This window comes from Nannospalax galili, unplaced genomic scaffold (genome assembly GCF_000622305.1).
Source record: "Nannospalax galili isolate Female #2095 unplaced genomic scaffold, S.galili_v1.0 scaffold624, whole genome shotgun sequence".
In the NCBI taxonomy this organism is placed as follows: Eukaryota; Metazoa; Chordata; class Mammalia; order Rodentia; family Spalacidae; genus Nannospalax; species Nannospalax galili.
The window spans coordinates 1,277,242-1,295,769 of NW_008351633.1; the positions used below are offsets into that span (position 1 = coordinate 1,277,242).

The window sequence follows — 18,528 nt, forward strand, 5'->3', positions numbered from 1 at the left end:
TCCTTCTGAAATACTTGATCAAATTCATGAGTGAGGTCATCTTGGTTTTGAAGGTCATGGTGGAAATGTGTTTTCCTTTGTTTCTTAGTCCTGGGTATTGAATGCAGGGCTTTGTGCATATCAGGCAAGCACTCTACCACTGAGCTACACACCCAACCCTCATTTAACCAATTTGTTATTTGCTCATTTTATTTAAGATGTCCCTATATTCATTTATTGTCAGTTTTGTGGAAAACATGTTGGTTGCTATGCTACAATATATGACACCACACCCCTTCAAAAGCTTATTAAACTTTGTTTAGCCTGAAAGTGTGTTTATGCCTTTTCAACTTCCCATCATTTTTTCCCTTATCTTAAGCATCCCTAAACTTTAATTCAACATGTGAAAAGCCTGTTAGCGAACAGATTCTCATCAGAAAAAGATAGGCTGGGTATTTTCCATTTTATTTTTATGCTTTGATTCAAATGATCCAGGGTTCAGTTTTTACAACTGCAGGAAGGAAAGGAGGGGCTCGGTAGTGATTATGTGTGTCTATGTGCATGTTGTACTTTGTGATTACATTTCTGGTCTGAACTCTGGTACCCAGAAGATTTTATCATTTGTAAAATGTGAGCAAAACAGCCAGAAGGAACACTGGGACTGAAAGTATTTTTAGCAAGTTGTGAAGGTGCTGGGGCCTCTGAGCTTCACTGACAGCCCTTGTTCTGGTTGGCTTCACTGTCCGGTTCCATTGGGACAGGATGGCATTTCTAGCCCCATCCCACTTCCCTGGTCCCACCAGTCGAAACTGATATGGACTGCAAGGGCCAAAGTACACCTCCAGGGCCAGCTGAGGATCAGTCAGGAAGAGCCAGGGTATGTTAGGCTTGGCCCCAATGAAGGCGCTCAGCTCATCCATGTATGTGATGTAATCTGTCTGCAAAGTATGGCTTTGGCCAAACCTGAGGACAGAAAAACAAAATTGATATGAGTATCACAGTCGTAAACTGAAGTGTTAAAACTTCATTTTCTGTCTTATAGCATGTCCAGTTATACTCTTTTTATCTCTCCAAGTAAAATAGAATTTATTATTTGTTCTTTGGGTGGGTTGTATTCTTTCCCTCCTTCCTTTCTTAATCTCTGAGTTTGCTATAATTTTGATCTTTAACCTTTGGCCACATGACCTACAGTGAACCAACCCTCTGGATCAAGGCAACTGATTAACTTGGTTAACTCTCTGCCTTTTTTATATGTGGTGTTGGGGACTAAACCCTGGCCTCCCTTATGCTAGGCAAGTGTATTTGTACCATTGAACTACATCCCCACCCCATTTAGTTTACTTTTTAACACACTTTTTCGTTTAGGACTAGGTCTCACTTTGTAACCCAGACCGGTCTAAAACTCTTTAATGTGGACCAGGACAACCCCAACTTGCTGCAATCCTCCTGCCTCAGCTTCCTGAATGCTAGTACCAATGATTACTCTTTTTAAAAATTTTCTGTGTACGACTATATTGCACCCATGTCATGCAATGCCCACAGAGGTCAGAAGAGCTGCTGGAACTGGAGTTACAGATGGTTGTTAACTGCCGTGTGGGTGCTGGGAACTGAACCGGAGTCCTCTGCAAGAGCAGCCAATGGTCTTAACTGCTGAGCAATCTCTCCAGCCCTGATTATTCTTTATATGGCATTGTATAGAATCTGCCATGTTGAATTTTATGTTGGTTTATTTAAAATTTAGATTTTGTATGATTTTAACACTGTATGGTTTTAGAATGTACTCAGCTAAATTGTTTCATCCTTTCAGTTGGAATATAACCTCCTGTGATTTAAGGAAAGCTAAATAGCTTGTCACTGAAGCAATGGCATTGGAATTTAAACCTTTATTTCCCCTTCTTTTTATTCTTATTGGCTCCTAAAGGAAAGTCTATGAAGACGCATTGATTATTAACACTAGGAGTACACACCTCTAAGAGGTACCCTTTGAACTGCATGAGTTTAGGTGGCATATGAGGATGCCATTTCTTCTCTCCACTATACCCTTGAGCTGATATCTACCCTGGGACATTCAGTAAATGATATGTTGGAGGCTTGAAAGAGGAAAGAAACATCCTATGGTCATTTATCATTGAAGTCATGATCTGGTATTTAATTACACTTTCAGTAGCTTTTGGTATACAAATTAAATAGAATTTTCTTTTATGGAATAATTAACATGAAAAGGGACATTTAAATATCAGCCATCTAGCCACTTAGAGAATTCTCTACAAACTTCATTGATGCTGTACTTGAAAGCAAATATTGAATCAAACGTGAATACTCTCTTTAACTGAAAATACTAAGGTAGCTAAACTCAATATAGGTTTTCATTTGAATTTCTTATCACAGCAAATTAAATCCTACTGCCTAATTTCCAGCCAACTAACTACTTTCTTCCAGAGGAGTAGCTTTTATGGATCGATGAGGAGCTATTTCTCAGCCTCAGCACTACTTGACATTTTGAGGCAGAAAATTTGTTGGTTTTCTGTACTGCTCTCTGTGGAATGGGATGGTTAGAAGCACCCAGTGTCTTATACACAGGAATCTATTAGCTGTCATTTCTACTTGGAAGGACAAAAATATCTTTAGATTTTGTCATATGTTCCCTGAAAGGCAAAAATTACTCTCTTCCAAGGTTACAAGGAATAATAATGACTGTTTTCCCACCTAATGTGGCTCAATTACATGAAGAATTTAAAGAAATGTGAACTGTGCTTGTAGGTAATATTACAGACTTTATTAATTTTTTATATATAAGGGAAATTTTAGGGCATAATTGATTAGCAAGTGTAATTGCTTACCATTTGAGTTTCTTCCCCATTTTCTCATCGATGTCATCCATCATTTCACTTGTAGTTGGCAGAGTGCATGTGCCTGGCAGAGAGAGAGAGAGAGAGAGAGAGAGAGAGAGAGAGAGATTGACAAAGACAATGAAACCATACATATGTAACAACAGAGGATGAAGTGCATTTAGTATTTATGAAACATGTCCCTTAAAAAGTTTTGTATTAAGAGAAGCTCTCTCTGGCATCATTGGCAGAATGACAAGTCACAGGTGCCAAGACTTGAGCAGTGAATGAGCCTGTGGGGATGGAAAAGCTGGCCTGCACTGTGATGAGCACAGCAGAGATGTATTTAGCTTTGTCACCCAACCTCATATTTTTGTACCATTATAGAGGGCTAATCCCAGCATACTTCTGCTTAACCTCATTGCATACCAAGGTGTAATCATTTCTTCATACTTCTTGTCTATGTCCCCTGTATTAAAGTATCTCTCAAGTAATAATCTGGAAAAACATTTGACTCTACATCACAGTTGAAGCAGGTAATGGCAGGATGCATGGGATTTTAATGTCAGTCACAACCAGAGAGGATGTTTTTATAGACTAGCAGAAAAGTTTGAGCTTTTTTCAAATTTCACTACTTGTGACTGATTGTAGTTTACCTCTGTAACAGTGAAAAGTTACTATGACATCTGTAGTGCATGAACACTCCTAGTCACACGAGCATCTTACCTCTGCTGGAGAGTACCCTGCAGTTATTATTTGTTGTGTACTCTAGTAGAGAGCAAGGAACCAGAGTTTTAGTCTTTTTAATTTGGTTTTGTGACTTAAGTAAGTGCTAATATAGAGCCTGGCATGTAGTAGATACTCAGTGAATATTTGTTGAATGAATAAATGATACCCTTTGATTCATGTGTGTTTTCTAGGTTTATGAACTAGATATAACTTTTTTTTGTGAACCTCAAGCTCTAGGCATGCTGTTGGGCCTTGGAAGAACAAAAAACAATAGAAATATTTTATAGAAGAACATTCTTATAAAATGGAAAAACGGACTCAATTTTATTCTAGCTGACTTTTGCTTTACACTGTGCTTCTGTCCAGCTACTCCTGCTGCATCCAGTGAGCTAGAACTGGTCCCATGAAGGTTGCATCTGCAGTCTCAGGGGGTGCATTGTTTCTACAATACTGGGAAACTTAGAACTAGTCAGGTAGCGTGTCCTCTCCCAGCTATATAGACTGGAGATCACTGTTTCTGCAATTCTGAGAAACTTGTTTTCCTAACTGAAACTTAGAAATTGTTAACAGAAAACTTCTTTGTTAAGTGGTCTTCCCCTGGTCTGGTGTAACTGTGGTGATATGATGTAACTATGGTTATTGGCTTTGCCCCTGGCATGACATAATTGTAGTTTTAAGCTTTATAAATCCTACTGTACCTTTCGGCAGGGTGGAGTGTTCTTTCTAGTATTCGACCACAGGCTATTATTAAAGGACTCTTAATTTGATCATTACTCTGTGCCTCATGTTTAGTATTATACCTATGCAAGATTTTATGACAGAATTCCTTTAAATAATCATTCTTCATACTGTATTATAAATAGAAGCTTATGTATTCACAGTATTTTGGAAAGCATAAGTACATTTAACATATTTTTTATTATTTACAAATTTTTGCGAACAGTATGTTAGGAAAGATATATTTACATCGCTCAATATTTTTGAGCCCTTGAATAAAAGGATTCTTCAAAATCATTATGGTCAGTGGCACTGGAGTAATGGAATAAACATGTTTGAGTCATTGCCTTTCTCCATGGAATCTATATTTACTCGCATAAGAATTCTTGTACCTCTTGAGACCACGTGTTCTACAGTGGAGTAATGCAGGGGAAGACTTCTAATGGAATGAAAGGCATGATGCTGACACAGAGATATGGCTGAAGTGTCTGGCATGCCTCGCTACCCTCTCCCCATACTCCTCCAGTCTGTACCATATCACTTCAGTTACCCCACTGCTGCCTTTATCTTAACTAAAACCTCTGGAACTCCTCCCAACTCCCAGGAGGTCAAGCTGACACAGCTCCCAAGGCCCTCCTTGCTTTTCTTCTTCCTCTTTTGTTCCTTCCTGCCTTTGCATCACACACACACACACACACACACACACACACACACACACTCCTTGTGTTTATGCCTTTGTTTATGCTGTTGTCTTAGATGGAATAAAAAGCTCCTTGACCAATTCACTTCACCAGAAACTTCTCTTATTGTTGCTTGCCTGTCCTGTTCTCTTTGGATCTCTAGCTTATAGTAGTTAATTATTGATCTAATGATTGAAAGACAGAATGGCCCACCTACTTGAAAATACTTTAGCAGCCCAGCGGGCCTGCAGGTCGGCTGTGGGGATGGCAGCTCCAAGGGACTGGACGAGGCCAATCACTGCCATGGTTGATTTCTCTAGTTGAGGAGGGAAGATGCCTTTAAACAAAGTGACCTCATTGTTTCTGCTTTTGATGATGGAGTCATCTAGGAAGGGGTAGGCATAACCATAGCCTGTTGCAAAGATGACGTAGTCAATGGCCTCAAACATGGTTCCATCTTCAAACACAGCGGAGGTCTCTGTGAACTTTCTCACACTGGGCTTGATGGACACAGTGCCACACAGGATACGAGATGGGAGCTCGTCATTGAACACGGGCTCTTTCCTCAGGGGACTGTACAGAAATGAGAAATAAACACTGTTGCCGTAATGCCTATTTCCATGAAATACCTGCAGTGGCCCATGCTACTAAAAGCAGATCTGAGGAGTTCAATGTCAGCCACTGACAGCTCTTCTCTTGTGAAAATTCCTTTCTTGTTTTTAACTATTTCTAAGAATTTCTGTCTGAAATTTCCCCACTGCCCTTTGAAACTTAAAATTATGTGTATTTATGCTCTTTGGAGATTCAATGAATATATTATAATAAAAACTAATTCTAGGCACAATAAATTGGCTAAGAATATAGATGCTAAAGTCAGAAAGCACAAGCTTATTCCTAACTCTTTTACTAGCTTCTGCTTCTCTGTATTTGTTAATCTCTATATACAATGAGGATAATGGTAGAATTGTCCTCACAGGGCTGTTGTGTGAGAATTAAATAAATAATTAACTATTAAAGCAATATATAGCATAGGCACAAACATAATAAGTGCATTACTATTATAACTTGAAGGTCTTGGATGGGGAAATCAGATTGGTGGTGATGGAATGTTTTATTACCATGTTTGGTCTTCTTCCGTCAGTGGCCTTATGGTCACAGGAAGGAAAACAACTTTTGTACTACACTTCAACAAAGTTTGGGCAATAAAATTTTTCATGAAACATGTTTCATGTTGACTTAAGTTTCTTTCAGAGATTCTGGAATTTTCTTTAAGTGTCTCACGTACATAGAAACACTATAAAATCTTGGCCTTTATCTCTGTATTTTCATACTGCTTTTCACCTCTTTAACTCTCCCTCTTCCTTTGCCTTATAAAGTATATAAAAAGCAGATCAAAGAATACCTGTTTTACTCTCCTTTTCCCAACAAAGGGAGAAATGAAAAGATGTCAACTGCAATTTAGGGTAACTGGAACACTTTCAGAGAGGGAGCTTAGTTCTGAGGATGAGCAAATTTACAAATGTTTTGTCTAAATGGCAAAGTCCAAATAGAATTTATAGTTACTTTTATAAGACAAAACATTTTAACTAGCTCAAGCATTGAGATTTTTATTTTGTTAAACATAATTCTAAATTTATAAAGTCAACATTACTTTTTATTGAGGGATAGAGCAGTCTTTAAGCCTGGGTAGGATAAATGCTTTGGGAGGAGGCATTGGCTCTTAAACCTGACATTTGGTATTCTGATTTAAAGTTCATCTTACTTTTCCTTAGTTTGTTTCTCTAAACACAATGAATTCTTTTGGATAGCATGAGCCAGAAGGTAAAATTTTCAACTGAATCCTTTCTTTTCGTACCCATCAGATTTTTTCTATGTATATGCTAATTTTTTCTATCTAGAATGCTTTCCTAATTAGTATGTATTGAGCTCTGTATGCAGAGGAAGTAAATAAACGAATCTTACAAATGTTACAGGTCACATTAGTGTTTTTTTAGGTTCCATTGCTTTACATGTGCAGTGTTTCCTGATTATCCTTCAGAATGTACAGGACATGAGAGGGACTATCACTCGTGTTTTAAGCCTCATACTTGATGGGACATATTGATTAGCAATACTCTGCTAGATGGTCATTAAAAGCACATTAGGTAATTTGCATCTAAGAAGAATCTGTATTTGTAAAGTTTTATCATTTACAAATTAAAATATACATTTTAATTTCCTAAATATCACAATCTTCAGAAGCAGACATTATTATTGATAGCCCATTCACCCACAAACATGGTGAAGATATTTTTCAAAAAATCCAGTTTTAGTTTGTTCAGTCCTCTAATTTCTATGAAATGGTTTGTAGGTGCCCTAAATGAATTCTGCTTCTCAGAATGATTTTTTGCCTAATCCATCCCCACTTTATGTGGTTACACCCATTTCTCTACCAATTTCCAACTTGTACATGATCTTTGGATAAATCGTGTCACCTGAGAAGTTTTTACTTTAATTCCACTAGTCTCAATGGGGTAACTAAAGCAAGAGCTAGGCAGAAATAATTCACTTGAACGAATACTCTCCTACTTTGAATGACAAACTATGTATTATTTGTCATACCCATTTAAAGGCATCAGGCCATAGTTCTCATGCTTAAACCAAGTATTCATCTTCTTGACATATAACCAGTCAGAGACAAATGAAGGCAGGACATTCCGGAGGAAGGATGCAAAACGGGTAACGTATACCATGTCCCAAGGATAGCCATCATCCCAAACTCGACTCATGACCCAGGAACCACTTCTGGTGCTGATAAATACCTGGTGGGGGAGAGATAACATAAATTTCAATATCCTTTGTGAGAAATAAGAAAATACGACACAATTCTTCAGGTGGATTTTTATATTTCCTTCAATATCTAGTTAGGAACACTTCTAAAATGTGGATCTATATGAATAAGCTATATTTGCAGCTAGGCAGAGGCAAGAGTCCATTCTTACCACCCAGAGGACTGGTGTGTAGTTTTTGAAAGAATTACACAGCACTTGGAACAAGAGGGCTCTAACTGTGCCTGGTTTGAATTTTGCATACTTAATCTCAGAAGCTAAGATGGCCAGTCTGCTAGAGCCTATCAACTCAGTGAACCCTGGCAGTGGTAGGTGGTAGAGGGGTTGGGATAAGTAGGGGAAAAGAAACTAAATAGCTAGCTGAAATTAGGCTGGGGTGATGCCACTGATTTAATTCTGTGCTATGTCCCTCATCTCCTCTTCTAGTCTTCCCTACACACGTGCCCAGGACATCTGTTTATCCCAAGCCATAGAAGCTGTCACAGCCTCAAACAAACCTGGTTGTTGGTATGTTTACTTGCTTTGTGATAACTCAAGGGAACTCTTAAAGAAACAAAAGTTTTCTTTACATTCATTTAGGCCTTAATTTATTAAGTACCTGCTTCCTAAAAATACCCTGAGTTTCTTCAGGGTCTACTACTCCTGATGGCATGTCCTCTGGAAGAGTTCCTTGACTTTATCCAGGTTAAGTTAGGTTCTCTGTTCTTGGTATTACTACACTTAGGTTAATTGGAGGAGTCATTACTTCCTTTAATGATGGTTCATGCACCTGTCATCCCAATCTCCACCCACTGATTGTTCCTTAAAGTCATTAGCTAGTCTAACCCATGTCTGTAATTTTAACTTAACATAGTTCTCACATGTAATGGTGTGGTAATATGACTAGGAATGAACTGATTTGAAAGTTATTAAAATATAAAATGAAAACATAAAATAAATGCTTACACATTCATATACATCACTCAGACATTGGCTTCCATTTCATCGGAACTTACATCTTCACAACAGGGACACATCATTCAGGAGAACGCATCACCCAAGTCCTCTGGGATTTAGAGGTCTCATACAGCAGATGTCATAGCACATAGCATATGACATAGCATATAACACATGACAAGGACAGCACTTTCCCCAGTGCCTTGGCTGTTGCTTTAATGGCATATTTCTATCCTTGGTTTATCTCCTGAAGCTTTATGTCACATACCTGTGCAGCCAGACGACTAAGTTCAACAGCGATGTCTGACGCTGAGTTCCCCAAACCAATCACGAGGACTCTCTTCCTTTTGAAGTTTTCTGGCCCCTTGTAATCCCGACTATGCAGGTACTTTCCCTGAAAATTGTCTAGGCCTAAAATGATTTTCAAGAATAATGAAGACTCAGCTTTTCACTTTTAAAAAAAGCATAGAATGTATTTTAATCACACACACACACACACACACACACACACACACACACACACACACACACACACACACACACATTCCATAGTTGAAATACATTTATCCATTTAGTGAGTTTTGCCAGTCAATTCCTAAATAATTATTTCTGGGGCATCTTAAACTTTTTAAGGTTTACAATTTAAATAATAATAATGGTGATGATGATGATGATTATCAAATACTGCCTATGAACTAGCTCACCTGCTGAATACTTTATGCATTTTAACAATTTAATCATGAGAACATCCTTGAGTGGTAGCTACCTGTTTTAAAAGATGAAGAAGTTGGTAGAAGGGGGATAAGAAGATAGCATAGTCAGTAAAGTGTTTGCCTTGCAAGTGTGAGGACCTGAGTTCAAGCCCAAGAACCCATGTTAAGAAAAAAAAAGAAGTCTCAGTACTCAAGAGGCAGAGGCAGGTAGATCTCTCTGAGATTCAAGCCAGCCTGGTCTACAAAGCAAGTTCTAGGCCAGGTGGGGCTACAGGGAGCCACCAAAAAACATCAAAAAAGAAAAAAAAAAAAAAAGAAAAGAAACTGGGATAAAAACACTTAAATGCTCAGGCATTCTGACCCTGACTTCACACACATAACCATGGAAGGTACTGTTTATTAACATTAACAGTTTAATGACTTCTTCCTGAGCCGCCACCTTCTGTGAAGAATGGAATAGGGGGCAGGAATACTTGGTGTGTGTTTCATTTCACTGACATCTGTCATTTTTGGATAGTAATGGAGTATGTTGCTACACAGACACAGACACATGGACACATTCACACACATCACTGAGATTACTGAAATTCACTTGTTAATTATAGATGAAACAAAAATCTTCCTTTATTTGCTGGCAGGACTCTGCTGTTTTTGTATATAAATGCTCAGTGACTTCATTCACTGTCAGGACTTAAATATGAATTACCACCCATGAAATAAGAGCTAGTGCCTGTCTGATCTCTGACTTTGATTCTTTGAATATAGGGGGTTAGGAGGCAACTTGTTACTGTATTTAATACATCATGAGACATAATTCTTTCTCTTTTGAAATCTCTGGCAACTTAAACATAATTATTATACACAATCTGTGAACAGGTATGATTCAACACTACATACTTGCATGTTAGTCTCCAGCCAGATAAACATTTATTTTTAAAACTTACCAGGAAAAGACTCAGTTGGCATATTGGGGTACACATGATGTCCTGAACAAATCATTACAGCATCAAAGAGAATAGAGTCTTGCTTCCCATCCTTTTCAGTAACAACAACCCACTGGCCAGTGACTGAGAAGCTGGGGCCTTTCTTTATACTGGAGACCAGACTCTTAAGGAAAGCCAGAAAAATAATTTATTTGTTTAATTCTAAATTTATTTTTTCTTTCTTGCAGTATTTCTGTGGAGAAGGTGATTGCTATGAGCTGAACTGGTAGATGAAAAATGGATAGAAAGACACAAGTGGAAGGGTCACAGCAAATCTTTAGAGTCTTCAGATCTCACAAAGGAAACTATTCACTGGGATTTATTTACTTTGGACATCTTGTTGCTTGATATGAGGGTAAATAGCACTGAGCATTTTTTATGAGAGGAGCTGTGCAACAAATCTATGTCATTTGCTTATGGCTGCTCTATATTGTTTTGGCATCCTCCTTCTCTGACTTCATCTTCCATTCATTCGGTAAACATTGGTGTGTCTCAAGGTTTGATCCTTGGTCTTTCTTTGTGCTCTGTACACTAATCTCTGGAGCTATGAACAACTATACCATAAACACCCATATATTATGAGCCTTGGTCTTCTTCTGCTATCTATTCTGGTTTTTCAATTGGAAAGCCACTTAATGCTTCTTCCAATGAAGCACATTTATGATCGGCTTACTTCTGTTTTCTCCCTAGCTGTCTTTGACTTTCATCATTCCTTGAGAGATGACATGAACCTCACAGGTACCTAAGCTTCAAACCCACAGATATTCTTGTGTATTGTTTATCTACATGATAATGTTTGTTCTCTCTCTCTCTCTCTCTCTCTCTCTCTCTCTCTCTCTCTCTCTCCCCTTGTGATTGAATTCATGGCCTCACACATTCTGGGTAAGCACACTACTACTGAGGAACATTCCCAGCTTTTTCCCTATGTCTAATACTGTAATTGAAAGTCTGCATAATTTTGTTCCAATTTCCTTTTTTTGCTTTTACTTTCTGATATTTCCACAGACTTTTGCCAATTTCTTCCCCAGTATCTATCCCTCTTCTTCTTTACTAACAGAACCTGATTTTGTTTGGAGTGATTGTGTATGTAATAAAGGAATCCATTTTTTAAGTGCCTGTGCAACAGAAGTGGCCTGTGAATTATAAGCAGACAATGTTTCATAGACTTTCCAGGAGAGTTTGTGGAAGGAAGCTGACACATCAGGGAGAATACCCTTTGGATCTCACTCTTTCCCAGTGTTTTTCTTGTATAGATGCTCCAGTAACTGTTCTGGTCCATGAGATGACCTTGATGATGTAAGAAGGGTGAATGTATCCATCAGCTCTGAATGTATCCACCTTAGCCATCACTTAGTTGCAAAATAGCCCTCTGTTTTTTAAAATATTTTTAAATTTTATTTTATGTATATGAGTGTTATGCCTGCATGTATGTAAGTGTACTTGTGTTGTGCAGTGCTCACGGGGGACAGAAGAGGGCATCAGATCTCCTGTAACTGAGTTACAGATGGTTGTTAGCTGCCATGTGGGTGCTGGGATTCAAACCCAGGTCTTCTGCAAGGACAGCCAGTACTCTTAACCACTGACCCATCTCTACAGGCCCTGTTTTTCAAAGTCACAGAATATACTGGTTTATGGATCTGTATGGTCACCCCTAATTCTAACAGATACACCTCCCTCCTTGCTGATTTTGGCCAGTGTTCTCCTGACAAGGGGGCATTTGTTTCACCTTTAACTGTACTCGTGTCAGTCACTTAACCTAAACCATCTTCTAAATGCATTTAAAATTTTACCTTCTCCTTTCCCAGAATAGTGACTTGCTTTGTGGTTTCCACAGTATCACTTTTAAATAATGTAAAGAAAAATTTGAAAAAAAAGAAAAAAAAAGAAATATGAATAGACAGCTTTAAACATTCTTTTTTTATTTTAAATTTGATTTCTACTTGAATCTTATGTTGTTTCTTTCTGAATACCAATTTTGATCCCCAATTAAATTATAGGCTTCTTGAAGAGACCGTTAATTGTCTTCTTTTCTTTTGAAAGATTTATTTTGTCTTTAACTACATGTATGTGTGTGGGTATGAGCATGTAAGTGCAGGTGCCTGCAGAGGTCAGAGGAATGAATCTCCCAGGAGTTAGAGTTATACAGATTTGTGAGCCATTTGGTATGGATAGGTTGGGAATCAAACTCAAGTCTTCTTTTTGTAATATTTTATTTATTATTTTTATTTTATGTGTATGCATGTATTGCCTGCATGTAGGTAAGTGCACCCATGTTGTGCAATGCCCGTGGAGTCAGATCCCCTGGAACTGGAGTTACGGACAGTTGTTAGCTGCCATGTGGGTGCGGGGATTTGAACCCAGGTCTTCTGCAAGAACAGTCAGTGTTCTTAACTGCTGAGCCATCTCTCCAGCCCCAAACTCAAGTCTTCTGAAAGAATAGTATTGGTGATTAACCTCTGAGCAATCACTCCTCCTCTTCCTCCTCCTCTTCCTCCTCCTCCTCCTTCTCCTCCTCCTCCTCTTCCTCTTCCTCCTCCTCCTCCTCCTCCTCTTCCTCCTCTTCCTCTTCCTCCTCCTCTTCCTCTTCCTCCTCCTTCTCCTCCTCCTCTTCCTGCTCCCCCTCCTCTTCTCCTCCCTCATCTTCTTCCTCCTCTTCTTCCTCTTCCTCTTCCTCCTGTTCCTGTTCCTGTTCCTCTTTTCTTCCTCCTCTTACTTTTGATATACTGGAATTAGCACAATGCAAGCATGCTTGGATATTTGCAGATATTACTATCATAAACTGAGGTGCTTTATGACATTTGAAATGCCACAGATGATGAATGGAATGAATAAATGAATGGAATAAAATGACAGCTTGAGGGAACTCATTTTTGAGTGCCCTCCTGGCTGAAGGGAACTGATTATTTCTCAATAAACTTTATTTGCTTACTCCCTAAAATATTAAGAAAAATAATGACAGCTGGAAAATTTTACTCTCATTTTACATTTGGAACTCTTCCAGATAAAGTAATTAGGTAACTATAGCTTCAATTCATACTTTTGTTGATTGCTCCCTCACTATATATGTGCACTGCACATTTAATAGTAATTAATTAAGGCAAGACTTTCAAACAAACAAAATATTACTGCTACTTATACAATCAATGTCTCTATTTCATAATCCTTTTAAGACCAAGGAGAAATGTAATGAGTTAAGTGGATGAAGGACAGGAGTGATGAGTATATTAGCCATTCATTTAAGTCATTATTCTTTCCATAATGTCAGAGGTCCTAACAAAAGCCACATTTAGTTAAACCATACATAACTCATTGACATTGAACCCACAGAAATCTAAATATGGACTAAAGAAGTTTGGATTATTTCCTAAGAGTCAGAGTGTGATGGTGGAAAGTTCACTGTGATGGAATAGTTGCCTGTAGCATTTCCCAACACATGTAAAAACTTCAGAGACTAGGGGAACATGAATCTAGGGGAAAAATACAGTGTATAAATATGGTTTATAATCTAACCCAACAATTTATTGGTAAGGAGTCAAAACACTTGGTATCAACTTCTGTTTGGTGCTGTATTCCTCATTCACATAATACCACCAGTAACTGGTACAAGGCCCTACCTCAAATTGTATGTATCTCAAAAGATCCTTCTTTTGAGCAAATGTCTTTATGTATTCCTGGAGCTTGCTGTGGTGCATGTAGTTTGGGTAATCATCAGGATAGGGGAAGTCTGGAAAACACATCATTTCCTTGGAGGAATTGGTGAATACCGACTGATAAATGCTGGCCCTTCCTTCCTCTGCATGGTCCTAGGAAGAATAACAAAGCTGTAAAAGAAATGATGCTCCCGAGGTTCCCTGGTGCCAGCATCTTTCCTGGGTAAGACCCGCGGCCGCCACTGTGCCTTGACTCCCCCAGCCTCTTTCACCCTCCTAGCTCCCCCACCCCATCTCTCCTCCTGGCCTGGGTACTGGCCCATTTCTTGTATTGGCACTCCAGACCCCTGGGCTGACCTCTTGGCCCAGAGTCCCCACTGCTTCCTGATTCTTTGCATCCAGACCAACCCTGTTCCCCCCTGCGGGGTCCCCAGGAGCCCTCTGGGCTGGGTCCTGCCCCCACCTACCTTTGTGTTACTGGGCAGTGCAGCCACCGACTTCCTGGTGCCAGTATCTTTCCTGGGTAAGTCCCACAGTGCCCACCACGCCTTGACTCCCCCAGCCTCATTCACCCTCCCCCACCCCATCTATACTCCTGGCCTGGGTACTGGCCCATTTCTTGTCTTAGCACCCCAGACACTGGGGCTAAACTCTCGGCCCGAGCCACCACTGCTTCCTGATCCTTTGCATCCAGACTAACCCAGTTCCTCCCAGTAGTCCCCAGGAGCTCTCAGGGCCTCTTCCTGCTCCCGCCTTCCTTTGATTCCCTGGGTGGCACAGCCACCAGCTTTCTGGGACCAGCATCTTTCCTGGGCCCTGCTCCCAGCCCAGCCCAGCCCACAAATTCCTGAGGGCAGCATCTTTCCTGGAGGGATTCAGACCTTAGAAGAAAGCCTGAGAGCATCTGATCCTCATCTGACTTAGGCCTCTGTGGGAATTCCTGAAGACAAAAGCAATTTGGCCACTGCAATATAAAATCAAAAGAGAGAACTTGAAGCCTAGACCAACCAGTTTTGCATGCCCAACAAGCAAACCACAAAGGGACATAAAGTTTGCAAAAAGAAGCAGACCTAAACTTAACAAAGGAAGGCTTAAGTCTCACACAAGAATCAGAAACTACAAAAGAAATCCAAATATCAAAGTCACAGAGAAAAAATAACATGAAAAATAAAAATAATATATCCACACCAAGTACCATCAGTCCTCTAGAGGAGTGCAATGAGAAACTCCTGGAGATAACACAGGAGATGGAACTCAAAAGAAAAATTATAAACATGATCAAAGAATTCAGTGAATTTAAAGAACACACAAGCAAAGAAATCAAAGAACTGAAAGAAGATAGGGATAAACTTCTGCATGAATTCAGAAAAGAGTTAGAAATATTGAAGAATGTTCAGGCTGAAAAGAAGAAGAAGTAAAACACTCAGAAAGCCAATTAGAAATGTTAGGAGAAAGCCTCACCAATAGGATGAATGAAATGGAAAACAGTTTATCAAGACTGGAAGATAAAGTGGACAAATTAGACCACTCAAGCAAAAATTATGAAAAATTTAAAAAACCACAAGAATGGAATATGCAGGAATTGTGTGACACCATAGAAAGTCCAAACACATGAATCATAGGCATAAAAGAAGGAGAAGAATCTCAAGATAATGGTACGGCCTAGATCTTCAACAGGATTGTAGAAGAGAATTTCCCAAAATTAAAGAATGACATGCCCATACAAATATAAGAAGCATATAGAACATCAAATGGGATAGGACAAGAAAAGAAACTCTTCACGGCACATGACAGTAAAAGCACTAAATATACAGAACAAAGAGACAATACTGAAAGCTGCAAAAGAGAAACAACAAGTCACATATAAAGGAAAACCCATCAGAATTACACCTGACTTTTCCGTGCAAACTATGAAAGCCAAAAGAGACGGGACCAAAGTATTCCCATTTCTAAATGACCACAGATGCCAACCCAGATTACTTTCAGCCAAAATGTCTATTATAGTCAAAGGGGAAAGAAAACTCTTCCATGACATAAATAGACTGAAAGAATTCATGCCCACAAAATCAGAGAGTTCTGAAAGCAATACAAAGAGCTGAAGAAAGGAACAGCTATATCCAAATGGTTTCAGAAAGAAACTTAATGAGGGTATAACTGTGGAAATGCACAGCTATATCAAGAATATGAACAGAAATAAAAATGAAAGGAAACAGTAGACATCTTTCATTAATAACTCTAATATCAATGGACTGAAACCCCCAGTCAAAAGACACAGACTAATTGAATGGATTAAGAAACAAAACCCATCTTTTTGTTGTCTGGAAGAAACTCATCTCATTTTCAAGCACAGGCTCTACCTGAAGGCGAAATTATGGAAAAAAATATTCCAAGCGAATGGTACAAAGATAAAAGTAGTCATTGCAATTCTAATATCTGATAATATAGACTTTAAACTAAAACTAATTAGAAGAGATAAGGAGGACCACTTCATTCTGATCAAAGGAATAATAGACTTGAGAAGATATTACAGTCATGAACATGTATTCACCAAACTCTGGTGCACCCAACTTCATAAAACAGTACTATAGGACTTTAAGACCCAGATTAATCCAAACTGATTAATATTAGGGGTCTTTAATGCCCCATTATGTCCATTAGATAGGTCAACAAGACAGAGAATTAACAGAGAGACATCTGAATTAAACAATACCATACATCAAATGGGCCTATCAGACATGTACCAAATAGTCCACCAAAGCGCCAAAGAATATATTTTCTATTCGGTGCCCCATGGAACTTTCTCCAAAATCAACCAATATACTACAGCACAAAACAACCTCAACAAATACAAAAAGATTGAAATAATTCCATGCATTCTATCAGACCACAATGAAATAAAGCTTAAAATCAACACTGAAAGAAACCCTAGTAACTATATGAACACATGGAGATTAAACAACAAATTCCTGAATGATGAATGGGTCAAAAGAAAAGTATTCTTGGAACTAAATGAAAAGGACAATACAACACAACAAAACCTCTGGGGCATGTCGAAAGCAGTCCTTAGAGGGAAGTTATAGCTCTAAGTACCTACATTAAAAACTCAGAAAGAACACAAATAAATGATTAACATTGCAACTCAAAACACTTGAAAAGCAACAACAAATGAAGCTCAAACCCAGCAGACAAGAAGAAATAACAAAAATCAGAGCAGAAATTAATGAAATAGAAACAAAGAAAACAATACAAAGAATCAACAAATCCAAGACCTGGTTCTCTGAAAAGATAAACAAGATTGACAGACTGCTAGCCCAGTTAACCAAAAGAAAGAACAAGCACCTCCAAATCAACAAAATCAGAGATGAAAGGGGAAACATCACCACAGACACCAAAAAGATCCAGAACATTATAAGGGAGTACTTTAAAAACCTATATGCGCAGGGGCCATGCTAGTCTTCTCTGTATCATTCCAATTTTAGTATATGTGCAGAGCTATAGTCATAAAACAACATGGTACTGGCACAAAAATAGACCCATAGGCCAATGGAACAAAATTGAAGACCCAAATATGAGCAAATGCAATTTCAGCCACCTGATATTTGACAAAGGGGCCAAGAACATTAACTGGAGGAAAGACAGCATGTTCAGCAAATGGTGCTGGCAAAACTGGGTCCCCACTTGTGGAAGAATGAAACTAAACCCCTGTCTTTCATCCTGCACAAAAGTCAATTCCAAATGGCTCAAAGATCAAAATGTAAAGCCTGAAACTCTGAAACTATTAGAAGAAAACATTGAGAAAAATCTACAAGATATAGGTATAGGAAAGGATTTTCTAAACCGGACATCAATTGCTCAGGAAACAAGGGCAAGAATTAACAAATGGCACCTCATTAAACTAAAAAGCTTCTGTACATCAAAGGAGACATCCAAGGAAGCAAACAGAAAACCCACAGAATGAGAGAAAATCTTCACCAGTGGCACAGTTAACATAGGTTTAATAACCAGAATTTATAATAAACTCAAAAAACAGAGAACCAAGACAAGAAGCAACCCAATTAAAAGATGGGCTAAGGAGCTGAACAGAGAGTTCTCAAAAGACGAAGTAAAGATGGCTATGAAACATCTTAAAAATTGTTCAACATCACTAGTAATTAGGGAAATGCAAATTACTTAAAAACCAAATGTGAAACCAAATGACCCAATTAGAAGATGGGCAAAAGATCTAAACAGAGTTCTCAAATGAAGAAATAAGGATGGCTAAGAAACACCTTAAAAAGTGTTCAACATCGTTAGTAATTAGGGAAATGCAGTTAACAACTACTTTAAGATTTCACCTTACCCCAGCCAGACTAGCTAAGATCAAGAAAACAAATGATACCAAATGTTGGAGAGGATGTGGGGAAAGGGGAACACTCATCCACTGCTGGTGGGGCTGCAAACTTGTTCAACCCCTATGGAAAGCAGTGTGGAGAACTCTTAAAAAAC

At 38.7% G+C, this 18,528-nt stretch overlaps 1 protein-coding gene and 1 pseudogene across 1 annotated transcript in view; both read right to left on the reverse strand.

Moving 5' to 3' along the window:
• Positions 1-428: 428 nt before the first annotated feature.
• The window catches only part of LOC103746363 (putative dimethylaniline monooxygenase [N-oxide-forming] 6), a 29,639-nt gene continuing 11,539 nt past the window's right edge, over positions 429-18,528 (reverse strand). Inside the window, exons 2-8 of the mRNA XM_008848525.1 lie at positions 14,008-14,196; positions 10,355-10,517; positions 8,966-9,108; positions 7,535-7,734; positions 5,151-5,506; positions 2,820-2,892; positions 429-942 (exon numbers count right to left, since the gene is read on the reverse strand). Of these exons, the coding sequence (XP_008846747.1) occupies positions 597-942; positions 2,820-2,892; positions 5,151-5,506; positions 7,535-7,734; positions 8,966-9,108; positions 10,355-10,517; positions 14,008-14,196 (1,470 nt within the window). The 3' untranslated portion in view covers positions 429-596. The remainder of the gene's footprint in view (positions 943-2,819; positions 2,893-5,150; positions 5,507-7,534; positions 7,735-8,965; positions 9,109-10,354; positions 10,518-14,007; positions 14,197-18,528) is intronic.
• LOC115066862 lies at positions 17,446-17,543 on the reverse strand (annotated as a pseudogene).